The following is a 21,892-nucleotide window of genomic DNA, read 5'->3' as shown; positions in this document are numbered from 1 at the left end:
AACTATTAGGCTTATATTAAATGCATTTTCATTTATTACATTTTTGAAATACGCACTTCAGTATAAAATTACAATAATAAAAAACATTCAAAAGACAGAAAAGCAAACTGGATAGAATGATCATCGCTGATGCATTTCTTCAAACAAAGATAACAAGAGATGTATAATACAGTCTTCTTGAGTTTCCAGTTAAAAAAAAACCTCCTCGCTGATCCCAGACCAATGACGAGACGATGGAAACCGGGCACGCGTATAAAGATTGAGCACATGGTGCTGACAAATACATCAAAAACATTCTCCATAAAGCATCACACAAGCACGCTCCATACTTTGAGATTCACATTCAGCATATTAAAAGGCTGAGATTACATGAAAATGAAAAACATCTGATTTTTTAAAAATATTTCTTGATATGTATGGGCAAACTGATCTTGCTGATCAGAGTTCTGCTTCTGTTAAAATGTTGTTTCATTTATTTATTTTCTCCCTCCGATTCAATGTTTATAAAAATAAAAAGTGCACTTCACTGTAAACCACACATTAAAAATGAATGTTTATATAATACTGTCATGATGAACAAACATTTCTACTTGGAACGTTATGAACACATGGCTACACACGAATGTGGGAACTTGCTTATTTTAAATAATGGAATCAATTTAGCCCCACTTTGGCAGATAACACAAAAAAACATACATTAATCCAAAGAAAATAACTTTTGGCTGGTTTCCATGTGCTCTTTCTTGCAAATAAAATGACAGTGTAGTGTACTACTGTACATTACACTTAAAAGTTGTGATAAAGGGACATTCTACCACATTTTCAACCTCAAGTTGATTATGTTCTTTAGTATAGACCTGTAGTATCGGTAGGATTTTGTATGTTCGTCTATATGGCCTTTATAGAAATCACCTTATTGAACATCCAGCATTGTGTACTTGTCAAACTCTAAAAGGACTCATATGTTAGTAATCTTTGGTTGTTTGTGCCCGCTGCATTAATTTTAGGGCTACATTTACGATGTAGTAAAATGCACAAACCGGTGTAGCCATTTTGAGTTACAGAGTAGTACATACTTCAGCGTTTACTACAACACAATAAGTCAGAATGTACAATGCTGGACATAAGAAACCAGACGCTGAAAATCGGTATAACAGTTTATAAATAAACCAACAGCTCTTAACCCATATTAGGAGCCCAGTGAGTCCGAAAAATTCTTTCAGGATACTATAAATAATTTTATGGCGCATTCAGTTGTTTGGTTACCCATAGAAATGCACTCTGGTATCTTCTCTGTATCAAGAGTTGTTTTAAACATACAGTATGTAGTCCTGTTGGAATTCATTTTTTGCTGCATCCGTTGAGTCATTTTCAACAGAGCCATTCCTCCTCTGGCTCTTGACCCTTAAGACTGAAGCTGGTGGACCACATGCTGCTTGCCCTTGGTCTTGCACATCTCGCAATAAATGTCCACTTAGATCTAAGCAGCAGGTAGAGACTTTCCATATGACGTCGAAACCACGCTCAGAGCTCTCAAGATTCATTACTAGTGCGGCGGTTGGACGTGGCGGACAACCTTTTTCTCATAAGCGGCCCTCATGGTCTTCTCTATCTGTTTGAGGAAGACTTGCGGAATCCTTCCACAAAGGGTGTTAACTGTATCTAGGAACTTGGTTTGAAGAGGGTAAAACAAAGACTGGAATAGATTCTCCTCAAAAGGATACTGAAAAAGAAAAACGTATTAGTGTTTAGACGACTGCACAGGCATAACTGCGGAGGCACATGGCTCTTATCTCATATCTGAATAAATTCAGGGCAGCAGATGGTACCATGTGATTTTAGAAGACAAAAGGTTTCCTCTTGAGGAGACCGTTTCCTTCAAGGAGATCTTCAAGGAGACTGCATTGTGAATGCACAATGCGAGCGCCTCTGTTTATTCTGATGTGCTACAAAAGCCCCTATTTCGCTTTCTTAGCACAGAAAAATGTAAGTAATTTGTCAAAGCAAAGACAAACAAATTGGATTTTTCTTTAAAGTGCCAAAGAGCATGTTGACACACATGTAAAATTATAAATAAATTATAAAGATGTAAGATATTTACAATATTTGCAATAGAAAACCCAGCTGAAGTTATTCTTGTGTTTTAGAGTTTTCTACTATTCTACTACAAACAATTCTACATAATGTAAAGAACATTCTGTGGAAATATAACCATGATATCTTTAATAATGAATGAGTGAGGATATTTGTCCAAAAATGAAAACGTTGTTTTCAGAAGCCAACTTCTGATATTTTGTACATTTGATAAAATGTAGTATCAATAAAAGTATATCAGTATATATTTATTTAACTTTTTCTCATATTGCAAATGAAATCTATGGGCGGTTTCATCGGAGGGACGCGCTTCCGGTCTGTGTTTGGTTATCGATGTAGCTAGTAACAACACTTTATTTTATTTTATATTTAATTAATATTAATAAAAATCTATATGAATACTTTATTGTATATAAAACGATTAATCACATACAAAATATAAGCTTGTGTTTACATAATATAAAGTATGTCTGTGTACTATGCAATTTTGTATTTATAAACACATTCATATATTTAAGAAAAATGTAAAATATAGAAATTAAAAAATGTGTATATAAATTCTCAATTACTGCTGAATATAAATATTTCTTGAATACATATATAAATATATATTTTTTATTTATTTATAAATACAAAATTAATATGAACAGCACACATCATATTATGTAAACAAACTTCTATTAAGGATGCTATTCATTGTTTGACAACCATAATAATTAGATGTATTAAATAAAATGAAAACTACATAACTTTGATTCTTTGCGAAGGTCTACCGGAAGTTAACTTTGGACCGCATAACGTTTGTACATGTTGTTGCTGCTGAAACAGTCCATAGTATAATCTATATTTTATATAAAAAAAACACATTAGCAACTTTTCAAATTTTTTGGCTGACTACTTTGATGCCCCTAATCTCATAATTAGTTTATGCAACTACAACCTGGATTTCACACACAGGGTCACATTTGAGCAGTTGTCTTCCATATAACTTTATCAAATAAGACAGAACAGAGACAGAGAGACTTACTTCATGTATAGCATCATACACCACCTTGAAGGCAGGCTGCTTGTCGTCATGGTAAACTCCACGGTTACCGTGAAGGATGGACACCCCCTCTTCTTCTGCAGCTTTGCAGTTGCTTCCATACATGCAGTGGTCTGGCCTGTAGTTCCACTGGCAGGGAAATATATAAAGACACTCTGCAGACAAAACAAAATGTAGTGCTTAAATTACGCTGCCCTTAATATAGGCAAGGGGTTATACACACGCTCAAACACGTTTATCCAAAATTATCAGTACATACGATACCTGTAATATACTGACAAGTTATTTAAGGAAGGTAATCAAATAATTTTTTGTATGTAGTGATATATCTTTATGTAGTCTTAATTATGTTTGCCGCTTGTGGTTCGTGTGAGCGAACTGGATGAATTCCATTACAGTTGCGAGACAAACACCACGCTTGCCAAGTCTCGGTAATATAACACATAATAACGGCAGCTGTCAGTTCTGTCACACCTGTTCAGGTCAACAAGAGCGTTTATCTACACAAACAGAATAAAACAGCAACTTTTGGGAAGATGAGGAAAGAGACAGAGCTGTAAAAACTTTTCCATGTCACACAAGGTCTTTTTGTGGGAAGAGTGCAAACAGAAAAACATTGAGAACAAGATAAAAAAGTAATGAAATGAAAAACTTAGATAATTGTACTGCATTAAAACGTGTGCATTTTTTATAAATGTAAATCTGTAATAAACCAGGGAATCGAAAGGTAATCGGAAACTACAGCTAGGAAATTATTCTTGGAATCGATTCTTTCGTTCCGGAATCGAAATTCCTAAATTTTAGGAGTCAGAAAATAGACAAATGTCTATGATTCTTGCAATGTGACTTGTTCTGCTATAAAGATGGTGGGCTTTCAAGACAGATGTGTCAATTTAAAGGTCCAGTGTGTAATTTTTGGGATGATCTATTCATAGAAATTCAATATAATATACATAGCCATGCCTTCATAGGTGTATAAGAAAAAAAAATGGAGTTTGTATAAAACAAACACATGTGTACCTGGATTATAGTGGAAGATGATGTTGAGGAGGTCTTGATCCCCCCACGTGATGTGGTTCTTGTATTTCTGATAGAGAGGGTGAAGCAAATTTTCCCATGACAGGCCGCTGGCAATCATGGTGTTCTGTAAAATCAATAGTGGCAGGTTATTTTCCTCAACACTGAGCCTGGAAGCCACTCTTCAGACAGCTGTTGATATGGAAATTGAGCTTTCTGTCACAAGCAAAAATTTCCTCCTCTCCAGAAAATCTTATTAATGTGCCTGGATTAGAAATTACAGTTCTGAGATGAGTAAAAGAAATATGCTAATCCAGACCGCTGTCAGCCACTCTTGCTGTGGACGGAGATTTGTCCGCTTCTATTGCTCCCGGCTAAAAACAGCCTGAGGTAAAAGGGTTGAAATGTGAAAAAAGACTCCCAAGAGAAATAAATTGTTAAGGAAAACACGACTAGTAATAAGCGATTACAAAATGATACTTAAAAAAAACACAACTAAAATATTTTATATGAAGTGTTTTCCTTTTTCTGGTTTAGCATTTTCTAGTCACATAAGCTTCTGTTTTTGTCCACAGATCCAGCTTCTCATAGATACATGCGAAAATTGGCCCGCCCCTCAATACTATTGTGTATCGGCGATCCACAGGATAGTGATAGAACGATCTGACTATAGAGAACATCGCCCAATACTACCGAATTTTTGCATTTCTTCTATTTATTTGACCAATATTTTAACGCATAAACTGAATGGTCAAAATGTGTTTTTTATATATTGTCTTGGTTTGCAGGCAATTCTGACTGACAACACATCTCTCCTCCAAACTCAGCTCACAAAAGCTGTGCATTTTAGATTAAACTAAACTTACCCTGAAGAGTGTGCTGCGAATCCGTGTGAGGTTCATTAGCATGACCCCTGAATTGACCCCTGTCACTCCGTAGAAGGGATGTCTTGCAAAGCGACTGTACCAGCCGATTTTGGGGATCTCATGCTCAGGCGCCATTGCAGCTAGTTGAGTGTTGTTAAAATCCTTCAGAAACTTCCAGATGTCATCCATAGGACGGAGGAAGAGAACGTCAGTATCCACGTACAACAGGGAGTCTACGTCCTTCAGTATAACCTGATATCAAGGGAAAAGTTGCGTTAGTCATAACAGACACCTTGGGTGAGACAGAAATATACTGAAGGGGTGTACATGAAGAGTTTGGTTCCAAAAAAACAACAACAGGTTTTATTATGTTATGTTTTTATAGTGTTTTCTTGTGTTAGTTAGCTGTATTTTTATTATTATTATTATTATTATGGCTTAAATTAAAATGAACCAACTGCAGATTGATATGAATTGAAATGTACAATAAACATTTGAATTTTACTGAAAAGAAAGGAAGAAAAACAAAGAAAAAGAATAAAAAGAATATGCAATAGGGGCTCACAGGAAGAAATAGCCGCTGGGCGGCACATGGCTTGAAGAGTTTTTTCCATTCCTCCGCGTTCCCCACGGAGAACGTGATTGGATATATGCTGTACTGAAACTTTGAGGACGCCGTCTGAGGCCACTGGCTGAACTGTGAGAGGAAATTGAATGCATCAGTCAACGTCAAGACTGTCACGGTTTGCTAAACAGCAAATTACCCATTCGCTTCAAAATACGTATTTATCTCTTGCCTACAGGTGTCAGCTGTGAGAACTTAAGCATGAAGAAACCTGTCCTTGTCTTTAAAATTAGCCTGAAATATTTTGCAATATTGGTCGAGGCATTATTCCCTTGGTTATATCCAATCCAATGGAGTTTGCAAGGAGGATTTAGAAACATGTCTCAAATCACAAGTAAAGACACTGTGTTATACTTGAAAGTCAGTGGCTGACAGATTAAATTGGGGTCATAATAATTTAGCATTTCCAGCTGGTACCTAAACAAATTGTGTTGCAAGAAGTAAAATTATCTCGAGAAATAATTTGAATAACAAACATGACATTTCTTATACAATATTCTTCAATGTTTCCTGATGCATAGCTATTTACATAGTGCAGGCCTAAAGGCAAAATAATTTTTAAACATATAATAGTTTCAAACATTATAGACAGGTTTGTAGGGAAAAATCTAAGTGCAAGGCTGCAAACTGTAATATAGACGGTTTCATCGGACGTGCACGCCTGGACTTCAGTTAACTTCCAGTCTGTGTTTGTTTGTCGGTCTAGCTAGTGTATATATTTTAAAATTAACCGGAAATATATATCACGTGATTTATGCACAATTATGAAGTACGGTAAAAAAGGACATGTTTTCCTCAAACCTCTTCAGGTATTTTCATGATAATAAAGTACATTTATAATGATCATGTATGACGGGTGTTGCTTTTTTAAATGCACGTTATAAGCGACTCGCACTGCTTTTAGATAGAGCAGCATCTCCTACGAGACAAGCTAGGAAACAAAAAAATAATCGAAACCTTGCATTATCGCAGCCAGCTAGGTTTCAGCAGGAATTAGTGGTAACCGTGGTTAACCTGGGCACATGTCAATATATTTATTTATTTACATACATATAACTATAGATTAAGACTCTTGCGATAGTGCGAGAAGTTGAGGTGTGTTTTTTTGTTCACAGCATTGCAGTGATGGATGTAATAAACGGTGGATAAACGCTAGATTTGGAGATCGTTTGGAAATGATAGATGGCGCGGTCCCAATTTCTAAAAGATGCGGGACATGAAGTGCACGCGGTAAGTCAAACTAAGTCATATCTCTGTGTTTTGTTGGCAATCGCGCGTATGTGCATAACGTAAAAACAAGAAGGGATGCGACGATGTATTGTGTGCTCGTGCTGTTGTTCCGTCACCCCTGCCTGCCTCCAACAGCTCGTCTTTTCCCGGAAATAATCGTTCAGCTGTATCACTCTTCTATAAATTGGATCAAACGAAATACTCTTCGAAGATATGATGTATGGAATACTACTGTATAGGCAGGGATGGGCATAAATACATGTAAATGTATTTAAAATACAAATACAAAATACTGAGTGGAAAAGTGTATTTAAATACAAATACAAAATACTGTGTGGAAAAATGTATTTAAATACAAATACAGTATTTTGTATTTTGAAAATACTCAAAATACATGTGAAATTGGTGATTCAGTGCAGGTACCCCTATTAGGCTGAAATCTTTCTGGGCCTATTCTAAATGCCAAAAGCATGATGTGTTTAACTGCTAAGAAACTTTCGTTTTCATTTTATTTACCGCTTCCCTTCCCCTGCCCGGTAGGAAATACGCATCTACAAAAAAAGACACTTTATAAATGTTTTTATTTTATTATGTTTTATCACCATCATAACTTCGAACTCAGTAACAAAAATAGAAATTTTGTCTAAAATAAAAAATAAATAAAATTAGAATTTGGCATTATTCGCCCAAAGTTGTTTTTTTTCTACTGAAAGATAAAGATTTTGTGTTGTGTATCATTCATCAGTGTCATCACAGATGCACACAATCAATACACTAAACTGATGGAGATTATTTTGTTTAATACAATCGTTAATTAAAAGAAAATAATGCATTTAAAAATGTATAAGACAGTATTTTTCAATTTAGTGTTTAATGTTATCATATATTGATATGTTTTGTTATAATGTCACAATTTGAAGTTAACTGTGTTTTACTGAGGGTTTAAGAAGTGTACTCAAAACCTTTTTCACATAATGACCTAAAAATGACCCAAAATCTAATCAATTTATATGTGAAGAAATCCATTAATCACGAGAGGAGTGTTTCACAAATTATTCGGCAAACAAATGACTTTCTCTCATCGCTCCTTTTTGATGATTTGGAGAAGAATTTATCAGAGTCGCTGCCCGTCGTTTCACAGATTTATACAACGGAGAGGACGTCAAGCATAAAAGCCTCGTCGGTTTAATGAGGAGTGCGCGCAGTAAACAGTTTCGCGGAGTATTTATGTGAATTGTAAAGTATAAACAAGGCTTCAACTGCAGAAAACTACAAGACAAAGCGGCAACTGTGCGCTTATTCCAACGCTTACCGCGTCACACGTGACTCTCCGTCTCGGAGTGCACAAAAAGTGAGAATTAGAATTTCCTTTCCTTTTAATAACAAATCACAATTATTCATTCACACTTGTTTCTTTTTCCACTCTCATGTTCCAATTATTCCTGCCCACTAAAAGGTAAACATAAATATTTACTTACCCCAATAGCTCTATAAACTATTTAAAAAAAGTTAAATCAATTTATATAATCGCTACGAATCTACGACATGTTGATGTTGTCATGACATCACCCATACCTAACACGCAGTAACGTTAATATTTTAAACACAAATAAAATTGACCATGAAATCCTCACATTATTCTAGAAAAGTCGCAGATCCAATGCTGGGTTGTATCTACAGCTGAAGCTCACGTGCATGATTGCTGGGGGAAGGGCGTGTCTGGCCTGAATTATGTTGGTTGATGCACGAAAACCCCCTAATAAAAAGGTTGACTGGCTCAAAGTATTTTGAGTATTTTAAAAAATAAAAAAATACTCATCTTAAATGTATTTAAATACAAATTACATTAGATTTTTCCAAAGGCTTTAAAATACAAAATACAAAATACTATTTTGTATTTCAAATACGTATTTTAAATACATGTATTTGAAATACTGCCCATCCCTGTGTATAGGTACTCAAGATTAATATGAGATTGGCAGAAACTGCGTGTGTTGCCCAATCCTTAAAGAAACCATCTAGCGGTCGACCTTGGTACAGCAGTCTAAATTCAAAATATTGGAGAGACATGTTTAGTCAAGGAATGGTTCTTCTCGGTTTATTTTGCTTGTTATCAGAAATAATCTAAAGGCACTATTATTTGCGAATGTGTACCGGAAAGTTAAGGGCAGTCCACAAGTAGTCCGCTTTGAAACAGTGGATACATAAAAAAAATGAAATTAATGGCATTTAAGGCTGTAAATTCGAAAAAGTTTTTTTTATTAATTGAAAAATAATTGTCCCCTAAATCTAAGGTAAAACGGTGAACAGATGACATGGTAAGGTCTAAAAATGCACCTACACAGGAATACTCTAAAAACAAACTACTAAAATACTATTAACAAATACTGCAGTAATGGTAGAAAATCTTGAGATCCCCTCTTACCCCATTTTGAAACTGTTCAGCTAGGTCCTCCTCTGCGAAGATGTGAAATTTGATCTTCTTTATGCTGAAGAGCAGCGCTGACTTGACCATGGTAAGCGTTTCATCCAGACGGTTCCCACAAGCCACCACTGCCAGGTGCATTACATCCTCCGGTCGGGTGACCTTTGGCCCAGGGCGCCCCACTTCACTTTTCTGCCTGAAGGTAAAAAAAGATGATGTGAAATCCATCTGAACCGTGACATCAACAACAAAAACATCTGGCACAAATCAGCTGCGGCAAACCATGTAACAACACCCTCTTGAAATATTTCGTATGCTGCATGAGGACAAATGTTATTAAAAAGATTTGAGATGAACATGAGGGTAAACAGAATACGGAGTAAGATAACAGCGATGACATTGTTCAGGCCGTACAAGGAAATAAACAACAAGGATAAAGGAACCAGTTATACAAATTCAAACCAGTTATTTTTTTTCTGCTTCTTCAAAATATAAATAGGACAGTAAATTTACACCCAAGCACATTTAAAGACACTTTATGTCAGGTTTAACTTTGTTTGCAATCCTTTTTGTCTTGTTTTGTATCTCATGATAGAAAGAAAGTTATACGAGTATGGTTCTTTATATACATTTTTTTAAGATGTTCAGTTAAGTAAAGAAATCTGGCTCAGAAACCACCAGATTTCTTTTTTTAGATTTTATGGTGCATCAAATATAGAATCCATTTGCTCAAAGACAACAGCCAGAGACAGCAGCAGATGTGTACACAGGTAGAAATCCTTTTTCGCATTGACCCGGGCGACCCATTGTTTTCATTAAATACGTGTTTTCCTGTCGCATGCGTCTAGCATAATTATTGTTGGTGTGGTGTTTGTCTTTGTGATTCCATTTCCATCACTCCGGGGAAGTAAAGCTGAGCTCCCTTAGACTCCAAGCTCTACCGGAGACATCCTTTGGAGAAAAAAGTCCTCCATTTATCTAAGGCTTTGGTAGAAGAATCAAAATCACACTGCAAGAGAGGCACGCAGCCTTTAAGACAGACTTCAAAAGGCTTCCATTAAGCCAAGGACAGGCAAACACTCCAAAACCCACTTAAAAATCAAACATAGACCTTGATAGGGAGAGAAATGAAGAATCTGAAAAACAAGAGCGTTTTGACAGCGGGGAATCAGGAATATCTTAACCGTGACAGTTCTTTGTCAGATCTCAAGTTTTTTAGCTATTAGATGTCTAGTATCAGAAGTCAAAAGAGTGCATTTTGAAGGCTGCGGTTTACTGTGGAAAATGCTTCTCTTGTTTACACCACAGACAATTAGGTAACAAGAACTGCAGGGATGGGTCGCTCGGAATATCAAACATGATGAAATCTTTTTTGATAATTTGTCCAAGAGGCTTTTAGAATTTGACCATAACCGTATGACTAATACTCAGTACTTTTTATTAATCAAAACAAAATGTTTACAGAGTCTGTGCTTGTAAAGAATCTTGCAGTATGAGTTGACACATCTGGAAAGATTTAATCGAGATACAAGCTTAATTAAATATTGAAGTTCAGTTCCTGGTAACAGTTTTACAGAAACAAGTACAGTTCTTTGTTAAGCAATAAAATTAAACTTGAAAAAATTTGACAAAATTATATTGACTGCCACATCCAATACAAAAATTGCCTACAGCACTGATTCAACACCCAAAATTAATATACAGTCACTATTATCTCACCCAAATGAAAGAATTGAACTGGACAATTCCAATAAATGGGGACTTAATAAAATAAAATAAAAAATAAAAAAAATAAAAAAAAACCCACCTAAACGTACCTCAGAATGACCATAAAAGCAGTAAATGAGATGAAACAAAACAAAAATGAACATGTTTACTTCTAATGTTTGTTGTATGTATAATAAAAAAACATTTATGAAACTAGACTTTTGGAACTCACTTTCTTATTATACATTTTGTTAATAAAAACTTTGTATCATTACAAAATAAGGTAACACTTTAAAATAGGGTTGTATTCGTTAAAGGTAGAGTTTGTAAGAATTTTGCAGTAAAATACCCAAAAAACACTAGGCCAATGTTATATATTTCTTACTGCTAAGTACTTACAATATCTCAAATGTTTCCAACTGCTTTAAATCCTGAGAAAATCGCCATTCTACACAGTGGACCGGGGCCGTTTAGCCGTCGATGGCATCATATCCGCGTTACCCTTTGTTACCGCCTTTACTGACGTAGCAATGCATGACACTGTCGTAGACAGATGCGGAAGTTGTTTGTACCGTCTGTGCATCTAGCATAATTGCAAATGATGTGGGTGCGTCCGATTGATTTGAACACTTTGGTGTTCTCACACCATCGAATTGTACAATTACTGTAACATCTATGATTAACAATTTAGTTTTAAACCTTACATTAGTCGGGTATAATTCACTATAATGAAATAAAATGCTTTCATCAAACGCAACATTTATAAAACTTTATTATTTTACCTCTTCCGCTAACATGATTTCTCGTTCCTGTCTGATTGATGTATCAGCGGGACAATCATCGGTGGACTTCAAGACAACATATCCCATCGTTCCACGGTTATACGCAGCATCATCAAGCTACGCGATTGTTGTTGTTTTGATAGTGCGCCCTCTAAGGGCGATTTCTACAAACTATGCCTTTAACACTAGTGAACGCATAAACTAAAGATGAGTTCGTTTTCAGCATTTATTTTTCAACGTAAAAGTTAATGCCAAAACTTTTCATGTAACTGTTTATGTAACTACTTTGAACATACAACATTCGATAAAAAAAATAGTAAATGCCATTAATAAAGATTGAAGATATACTATTATTGTTAGTTTATGTTAGTTATGTACTGTAGTATTCAAAGTATGTAGTGACCAAAATCAAATTTTATTTTTATTTTTCAAAGACACATTTTCCGTGAATTACTGCTCAGTGTCTTTGGCCTTTCCTGAGCCAAATTCACAACGTATCCACCCGAAACAGTAAAAAAGGGGTTTCCATTTATTCTTGGCTGCTTTTCCTTTACTATTCCTTAGAACTGACCTATTTGAAAGAAAAGGGAGCTAAAAACATCAACAAACTATAACTAATATTTCTTCCAAACGATCATATTACAACAAGCTGTTAACCAACTGTTGGACCACTGTCTTTAGAAATACAACAGGAGAACACAATCCGACAAATGCATAATCAAAATGAAATATGCTGGATGATTCAAGCGCGGCCCTTAAGGCTGTGTGTATGGAATTCAGCCAGCACTTTTCCTTAAGCTATGCACCTCATGCTTCAAGGCCAAATTATTACCACATTCTTCCACTTCAGAATGTCTGGCACAGCCAGCTTTCTGGGTTCATATTTGACTTTCAAAGCTTGCAGCGAACATTTAGTTCCACAGCTCAGAGCTGATAAGACTGCAGACTAGGAAACTCATCGGGAAGCACAGGAGACAATGAAGAGATGTTCTGCTTTACGTGCAGAAACTGCAAGAGATGAGAGGAAAAGAGGCTGTAGGGAGAAAGAGAGCGAGACAAAGAAAAGGTTCTTTTTCTTCCCTCCTCGACATGTTTATGGTTTTATTTAATGCAACTGCCATGCGTCAGGTGCCTCAAGTTACAGCTGCATTACAAATGAATGACACTTAGGAGACACTTCTTCCTCCTGTAGGAAGAACTGCAGTGGTGTTTTAGAATCTCTTACAAAGATATGTGTTGCAATTGAGCTTGAGTAACATTTATTTGGAAAATTACAGTGCAAAGTTGTATCATTTTTTTATCCATTTGCTGGGATCAAACCTGTAATGCATGCTAGCTAAATATAGCAAAAACACATCCCTTTGCAGTAAATACTTCATAAATTTGATGAAAGACTACGAGGCAAGGCATTGCAGAGGGATAAATGATAAAATAAAAAATATCTCATTTGAAAGTAAAAGACTAGTGTGATAAAATCCCTTACTGACATTGTCTGCACAGAGTCACAATATCTCATCTCCTGTCATGACAGCATAAAGCCGGATAACGCAATAACTTTAAAGGTCCAATGTGTGATTTTTTTGGAGTATCTAATAAGAGAAATGCAATATAATATACATAACTAAGTCTAACGCTAACATAATAAAGCGTTATGTTATATCCACATAGATATATCTACTGCGGGCCCCCCCACAATTTTGTCTACAGTATGGTTGCACGATTAACTGTGATCACCATTTAAACCGTGATTAAACCGATGTGGCTATCGCGATTGTGAAATTGCAAAGGCTTTGATAATGTTTAAGCACAGCTTGTTCGTGAAGCACGGGCCTGTGATCTGTGGGAAATGCTGCTCCATCTGAAAGCATTGCGTGTTTTATTCGCTTAAAAAATGCAATTAAAAAAGTAACCCCCTTCAAACATCATCCTTATAAATATACTTTATTATCATGAAAATACCCGAGGAGGCTTGAAAAACAGTGATAGAAAGATACAAGATAGGAAGACGGCATTTCCTGGTTATACGTGTGGTACTTCTTCTATGGAGCATTGGAGTTTCTGTGCGAGAGCGCCCTCAGGCTTTTGGATTCAGCTGCATTTCACAATTTTTAACTGGCAAACTGCGCACAAAACATTGCAGCCAACTGCCAAATCGTGTGCGGTTTCTTTTCGATTAATCGTGCAGCCCTAGTCTACAGGAGCCCTAAACGGACAATCCACTCTAAAGAGCGTGTTTCGTAAATAAGTTATCTCCTCTGGCAAAGAAGCGAAAACGTGCAGACATGTTAGTTATGTGTCAGCCACCTTAGAGCTTCGAAGGCAGGGGTGGAGTGAGCCGTTGGTTGCAATTAGCAACCTCACCACTAAATGCCGCTAAATTTAGTCAACATGACTGATAACACAATATGTGCAACTGATCAAGAATGTGTATGTTTACATATGAGCAAAAATCTCCCATCAGGAATTACATTCATATCATATAATAATAGTGTGGCGAGGTGGCTCGCACCCAATCAGCGTCGCCATGGTTATGCAGGAAATCAGCCGATCGTCAACACCTGAGATCAATCACCAGCAGGGATAAAAGCCTCACAGCCAGGAGAAAGAGTGAGTTACAGCTCCAAGCTTCTTACCCGGCTGACGTGTCTTGTCTCTCCCTTCTCTTTAAAGATTCGGACGTATGACGAACGGCGGATTCCCCAGCTAGAAGGATTTCCGGAAGTAGTGACGTTCCCTCACTCGACAAAGACGGCCTAGTGGAACTATTCACGTGAAGGACCACGAGTGGAGGACTTTATCCGGAGCTGAGCTTCACGAAAAGCATCTAGTTTTTGTTGACACTTAAATAAATTACCCTTCGGGGCGTTTTGTTCATCCACTTCCGTGGTTGTCTCGTGTCTTGCACCCCACAAACTGGTGGAGAATGCGGGCATATTGACGCAAGACATACATCCAGGAAGTATAATAATATTTTTTTCTGAATTTTTTTTGTCCAGGGGTACGCTAGCTCTCTCTCTTCTGCATTACCGACCCACTTCCGGGTGACGAAACCATGGAGGAGATCATTCGCCGTGTGACGGACCTGAACATCCGCCAACAGACGTTTAATGAACAGATGGCAGTACGACAGGAGAGGCTAGAGCATGCCTTCACCCATCTCGTTGAATCTGCTGCCGGGGGAACGCCTTCCACAGACCACCGTGCCGCCGCCCATCGCTATCTAACCAAACTTGGAGAGGCTGATGACGTCGAAGCTTTCCTCCATACATTCGAGGTAACCGCAAATCGGGAGACCTGGGATAAAACCGAATGGGTAAAGATCTTAACACCTTTTCTGACCGGGGAAGCCCAGCGGGCGTATTTTTCTCTACCATCCCCTCTAAACGAGAACTATGACGTCCTGAAAGAAGAAATACTCGCCCGGGTGGGTGTCTCTCCAACCACGGCGGCACAGCAGTTCTGGGAGTGGACGTTCCAGAAGTCAGTGCCAGTCCGCACTCAAGCAGCACAGCTCACACGGTTGGCACAAATTTGGCTTCTCCAGGAGAACCCGACGGCCTCACAGGTTGCTGAGAGGGTGGTGATCGATAGACTGTTGCGCGCTCTACCTAGATGGCTGAGAGGCCCAGTGTGCATGAGGAACCCCGGAACATTTCGAGAGGCGGTAGAAGCGGTGGAATTGGCGGAAGCGGCAAACGCTCGGGACATGGGAGAGAGAGCAGCGGACCCGGCTCGGAGGATCGCACCACCATGGCGGCGCATGGAGGGTACCTCACGACCAGTAGAGAGACCAGCAACCCCCTCTCCTCGCGATGAGCCGATGCCGACCGAACCAGCAACGCCAGGCCCTCAAGCATGGCTAGTCGGCTGTGTTGGGCACATGGAACCGCCCCGGGGTGCACCAAAGAGGACGATTCGTCTAGATGGGAGAACAGTCACAGCGATATTGGACTCAGGAAGTTCGGTGACCCTAGTGCAAAGTTCTTTGGTCCAGCCGAAGGGAAAGCTGGTTATACCCATTACCTGTGTTCACGGGGATACTCGCAGCGTCCCGGCTCGACGGGTGACTATAACAGCCGGACCTGGATCTTGGCCCTTGGAGGTCGGTTTAGTTCCCGACTTACCCGTTCCGGTTTTGCTGGGAAGAGACTGGCCAGGCTTTGAAAAACTGTTGGCCCAAGCAGTGCAGCCGAGGAACACACAGAGACGAGGCCAACACCGGCCAGTGACAAGCAAGGGACCACCAAGACGGATCGCGATGTTAGCCACCGAGAGCGAGCGAGAGGGTGAGTCAGAAGGTCGTGTTAATAATCTGTTCTCCGATTTGTACCATCAGGTAAACATAGGAGGGTCATTTGGACGAGACCAAAGAGAAGACGACCGATTGAGACACTGCTGGTCTCAAGTCCGGGTGGTGGACGGAGAAGTCCGCCAGGACCCACCTCACCCACTTCCATATTTTATGGTAAAAAGGGGTCTACTCTACTGCGTCGCACAAAGACGGGGGGAGGAAAAACAACTCCTGGTAGTCCCAAAGTCCAAAGTGAACCCCATACTGGAATTGGCACATACCCACCCTTTAGCGGGACATTTAGGACCGGTCAACACCGCGCAACGCATCAGGGACCGGTTTCATTGGCCAGGCTTAGACGGAGATGTGAAGCGGTTCTGCCAAAGCTGCCCCACCTGTCAAGTAACGACACCAAGTAAACCTCCCTCCAGTCCGCTTATTCCTTTACCCATAATCGAGGTACCCTTCGACAGGATTGGGATGGATCTGGTAGGCCCGTTGCCGAAATCAGCCCGGGGGCATGAACACATCCTCGTTATCGTGGACTATGCCACCCGGTATCCAGAGGCGGTACCCTTGCGGAAGGCGACTACGAAGGCCATTTCCAAGGAGCTGGTCTTGTTTTTCAGCCGGGTGGGAATTCCACGAGAGATCCTGACGGACCAGGGAACCCCGTTCATGTCACGGATGATGGCGGACCTCTGCCGCCTCCTGAAGGTAAAACAACTCCGGACGTCCATATATCATCCCCAAACAGATGGACTAGTAGAACGTTTTAACCAGACGTTGAAGAGGATGCTCCGGCGGGTGGTGGCAGAGGATGGGCGCGATTGGGATCTGATGCTACCTTATGTGCTCTTTGGCATTCGCGAGGTGCCTCAGGCCTCCACAGGGTTCACCCCGTTTGAGTTGCTGTTCGGGCGGCAACCCCGAGGCCTGTTAGATGTTGCCCGGGAGGCCTGGGAACAACAACAACCAGCACCCTATCGCAGTGTCATAGAGCATGTACAGCAGATGAGGAGTCGTATCGACCGAGTGATGCCCCTAGTAAGGGAGCATTTGGCCGAAGCCCAACGCGCCCAAAGCCGCCTATATGACCGTTCCGCACAGCCCAGAGTGTTCACACCAGGGGAACGAGTGTTAGTGCTCATGCCGTCTACAACGTCCAAGTTTTTAGCTGTGTGGAAAGGGCCGTACACAGTCCTGGAGAAAATGGGGCCGGTAAATTACCGCATCCGGAAACCAGGACGGCGAAAGGAAAACCAAATTTACCACATCAATCTATTGAAGAAGTGGGTGGCAACCGCAACGCAGGTGGCCGCCTTTGCGGAAAAGGAGGCGCCAGTTGTACAGATGGGGGAACAGCTTTCCCCCATACAGAAGTCGGATCTCACAGTCCTGGTCCGTCAGTTCGAGGATGTGTTCTGTGAAAAACCAGGACAAACCAAGGTAGCTCAACACGAGATTCGTACCCCCCCCGGAGTTGTGGTCAGGCAGCGCCCCTATCGGGTCCCGGAGGCTCGCCGGTTGGCAATAGAGGAGGAGATTAACAGGATGAAGGAGCTCCAAGTCATCGAGCCGTCCCGCAGCCCATGGTCTAGCCCCATCGTCATGGTTCCAAAACCCGACGGCACTCTCCGTTTCTGCAACGACTTTCGGAAACTGAATGAGGTGTCGACGTTCGATGGATACCCTATGCCTAGGATAGATGAACTTCTTGACCGCCTGGGTAAGGCCCGGTTCATATCGACTCTGGACCTCACGAAGGGATACTGGCAAGTGCCGCTGACCCCGAAAGATAGAGAGAAGACTGCCTTCAGCACACCATCGGGGCATTGGCAATACCGTGTCCTTCCGTTTGGGCTGCATGGAGCGCCAGCAACGTTCCAGAGGATGATGGACGTCGTCCTTCGACCTCATCAGGAGTATGCTGCAGCATACATTGATGACGTGGTGATTCATTCCGAAAGTTGGGAAGACCATCTGGACCGGTTACGGAGAGTGCTGCTCGAGTTGAGACGAGTGGGGCTGACTGCAAATCCCAGGAAATGTCACCTGGGACTAGCGGAGGCACAGTACCTGGGTTTCCGGGTAGGTCGGGGGCTAATACAACCCCAGGCAAAGAAGGTCGAGGCCGTCCGGAAGGCCCCGAGGCCCACCAACAAGACCCAGGTACGTGCCTTCTTGGGACTAGCGGGATACTACAGATGTTTTATCCCGAATTTCTCCTCTTTAGCCAGCCCCTTGACCAACCTGACCAAGAAGGGGCAACCAGAGAAGGTAAAGTGGAATTCAGAGACGGAGAAGGCCTTTCAGACATTGAAGGAGCACCTAACGTCTGCTCCGGTGCTACACGCCCCAGACTTCGGTTGCCCCTTCATCCTCCAGACGGACGCATCGGACACCGGCCTGGGGGCGGTCCTCTCCCAGACCAGAGATGGAGAGGAACACCCGGTGATTTTCATCAGCCGAAAGCTCTCCCCAGCAGAAACCCGCTATGCCGCCGTGGAGAAAGAGGCCCTGGCCATTAAGTGGGCAGTCATGGAGCTCAGGTACTATCTCCTCGGGCGTAGTTTCTCTTTGGTCACCGATCATGCTCCACTACAGTGGATGTCCAAGGCCAAGGAAACTAATGCCCGGGTGACCAGATGGTTCCTGGCGCTCCAGGACTTCCATTTTAATGTACAACATCGGGCCGGGGCCTCCCACGGTAATGCGGATGGTCTGTCGAGGATGTGGTCAGGTTGGACAACTCGGTCAAGGTCACGACCCCCCCCTGCTCCAACACCGGATTCCTACGGAGTAAAGAAGAGGCTTCTCCCCACCAGGTCGACGCTTAGGGGGGGGGAGTGTGGCGAGGTGGCTCGCACCCAATCAGCGTCGCCATGGTTATGCAGGAAATCAGCCGATCGTCAACACCTGAGATCAATCACCAGCAGGGATAAAAGCCTCACAGCCAGGAGAAAGAGTGAGTTACAGCTCCAAGCTTCTTACCCGGCTGACGTGTCTTGTCTCTCCCTTCTCTTTAAAGATTCGGACGTATGACGAACGGCGGATTCCCCAGCTAGAAGGATTTCCGGAAGTAGTGACGTTCCCTCACTCGACAAAGACGGCCTAGTGGAACTATTCACGTGAAGGACCACGAGTGGAGGACTTTATCCGGAGCTGAGCTTCACGAAAAGCATCTAGTTTTTGTTGACACTTAAATAAATTACCCTTCGGGGCGTTTTGTTCATCCACTTCCGTGGTTGTCTCGTGTCTTGCACCCCACAAATAGATATTCATCTACACCAAAACACCAGTCCAACTGCTAAAATGACAAAGTAATATTTTAACCCTAATAAGAAATAAGAAACACATTAACAACAATACAAGCATCCCAAAGACTTCTGTTGTAAGAGCACTCCTGCACTAAGTTTGTTGTACACCTGGAACTTCGAAATGTCTAATAAACCAGATAAGGTTTGCGTTGACCAGAGCAACAAAGCAGACCCTGCTGCCCACACGAGCGTGACGTGATGCATCATAAGAGACACGTTTGTCTGTTTTGCAGGAAGCACGTCTGGAGGATGCGCCTAAAAAAGGAAAAACCTGTGTGGAAGAGTAAAACAACAGGTCGTACTGAGGGAGATGGCTTCGCCGCTCCCCTTTCCTCTGTGGAGACACACAGGGAGCCAGAAATTAAATGCACAGAGCCATTTTCCAAATCACCCCCTCCTGTTTGTGCAATGGATCTGTTTAACTAATTTGCCTGTGGTTGCATTGGCCCATTGCGTTGTGGGTTTATCAGCAGAGAGCAGTAACAGGGGTGTGGACATCAAGACAGATCGCTGCTGGAAACCCACCAGGAGGGTTAAAGTGTTGAGATATCTCACAGTCTCAATTAGCGGCGTTTTGTGTGAAGCTGTCGAAACAGCGATAATGTCCCTGCTGATAGAAAGCAAGCAATGAATAGTCAACTCATGCGGACATTCAAATAGCACCACAAAAGGGCTCAACCTATAGTTCACCCACCTTCCCAATCCCATGCAAAAAAACCTAAGCTGGTCTTATCTGATTTTTGCTGGACTTTAAGATGTTTAGGTTTAAGATCAGCTAATCATCTTAGGCTAGATTAAGATTTTTTTGGAACAGCAAAGTCGACAAGGGATTTCCCGCTATCAAAACAAAGGCCTAAGGATAAATGAGACGGTTTCTTTTAATTACGTCCTAAAAAAGGCAGATCATCTTGATGAATAAACTACTCCATCTGCAGAGTCACTAGGGACCCTGTGCATTCACTCAGAACAACACATTATTGATTTTGTCCTCTGTTGTTTAAGCATATGCGATCCTTCGGGAATAAGGCAATTGCATTCAAGGTGACCTTTCTAATAATGCAATAATGAAAATGCAATTGAGGTAATCGTGGCTGAGATGTAAGCATACGGTCACAGTCTTAACAGGGAGGAAACTCAGATTTTAAAGACATTTAATCTGCAATGCAATGCGCATGCTGTGCATGTCAAACCTTTTTTTGTTGCATAAAGCAATCTAAGATTGCACAATGAGTTACTCAATCCGTGGAGAACAACAATAAGACATTTCTGCCAAATCTGTCATTGTGACAGCACATATTGGCAAGAAAATCTTGTTGGGCAGGCTGTGCTTATGTCAAACAATACGTCAGCGTTATAGATATTAAGATATAATTTGCATGTAGCACGAATGCATATCACACAGAGATAAATACAATTGAAAACTAATCTGATGCCTTGTTAAATTATAAGTAGAGGAATTAGGAAAAATAATGTGTTCATGTTCATACATTGTTTTGATTGCATACATTATATTTAATAGTGGCATACATATTATAACACGTGCATTATTTATAGCATTCACAAAAGACACAGTTAAAACACAAATAGCTGTAAATTATGTTTGCTTGCTCATGTTAACACATGAACAAATGCACTTAAATGATTTCCTACCGAGCCTTAGCGATGACATTCCTCCCTCTGCCGCTTAAGTTCAGCTCTTTGCGGTCAGTTTTGCGGATTGGTTTCGGTGGTATTTGCGGAGCTTCGTGGGTTTGTTTCGCTTCTTTCATCGGTGAAATGTCTTCGCTATCGCGCGAGGATGGGAAGTGTTTTTCTTTCGCAACTTCTATCAACGGCGGCTCGTCCGCAGCGTTGCCCCCGAAAAAGTACAAAAGTAAGAAAACTCCGAAGCAAATCCCGATCGCCACGACTTTGCAATGAATTCTCATGGTTAAAAAGCGTCCCGTCCGCGTGGAAACGTTTTAACCATGGCTGTGGTTAAATGGTTCGGATGTGTTTGTCGTGTGCAGCCATACTTCTTCATTTGCGCTTTGATGATGATGAAGAGACGATGCTGTTCGGCTTAGCGCCGATATCACACACACGGTGGTGAGCGAGACTCTCTGAAGGCGGACCTTCAGCTATTTACCGTAATACCAGTAATGCGTCTGTAATACCGTAAAACTGTAATGCTACCGTAAAGACAGCAGAAAGTCTGCCTCGGATGTAATTGCACAGCAAATAAAGTGTATCCTATGTTATTTATCACATAATCATAACATTTACATGAAAATGTAATGTGTTATCAATACTGTAATACTGTAATACTCAGCATGTTGTTGACTGTTTAAGCAGCTGACATCCCTACAGCACTGTATGTAAGATTCTGAAAGATTTTGCCTTTACATAAGCACTAGAAAATAATTTAATACATTATATGATATTAAAATATACAAATTTAAATTTGTGTTATTCAAACCAATTTAATCCATCGATATTTTGCCAAGAAAA

At 40.8% G+C, this 21,892-nt stretch overlaps 1 protein-coding gene across 1 annotated transcript; it reads right to left on the bottom strand.

Moving 5' to 3' along the window:
* Positions 1-31: 31 nt before the first annotated feature.
* On the bottom strand, positions 32-21,474 carry gxylt2 (glucoside xylosyltransferase 2). Its single transcript, XM_056751247.1, has 7 exons — positions 21,053-21,474; positions 9,303-9,498; positions 5,588-5,719; positions 5,023-5,274; positions 4,160-4,283; positions 3,122-3,294; positions 32-1,723 (listed from the first exon to the last, which is right to left on the bottom strand). The coding sequence occupies exons 1-7, from the start codon at positions 21,328-21,330 to the stop codon at positions 1,547-1,549; spliced, it is 1,332 nt and encodes a 443-aa protein (XP_056607225.1). The 5' UTR covers positions 21,331-21,474; the 3' UTR covers positions 32-1,546.
* Positions 21,475-21,892: the final 418 nt, after the last annotated feature.

This window comes from Triplophysa dalaica, chromosome 6 (genome assembly GCF_015846415.1).
Source record: "Triplophysa dalaica isolate WHDGS20190420 chromosome 6, ASM1584641v1, whole genome shotgun sequence".
Taxonomy (NCBI): domain Eukaryota; kingdom Metazoa; phylum Chordata; class Actinopteri; order Cypriniformes; family Nemacheilidae; genus Triplophysa; species Triplophysa dalaica.
The sequence above is the reverse complement of the archived record's forward strand: the minus strand, read 5'-3'. Positions and strand labels throughout refer to the sequence as shown.

Coding starts and splice junctions, on each gene's coding strand:
- gxylt2 (XM_056751247.1), bottom strand. CDS start 21,330: ATGAGAATTCATTGCAAAGTCGTGGCGATCGGGATTTGCTTCGGAGTT. Junction 5,275..5,587: donor CCCAGCGGCTATTTCTTCCT/GTGAGCCCCTAT, acceptor CCTTGATATCAG/GTTATACTGAAGGACGTAGA. Junction 3,295..4,159: donor CATCTTCCACTATAATCCAG/GTACACATGTGT, acceptor TTTTGTCTGCAG/AGTGTCTTTATATATTTCCC.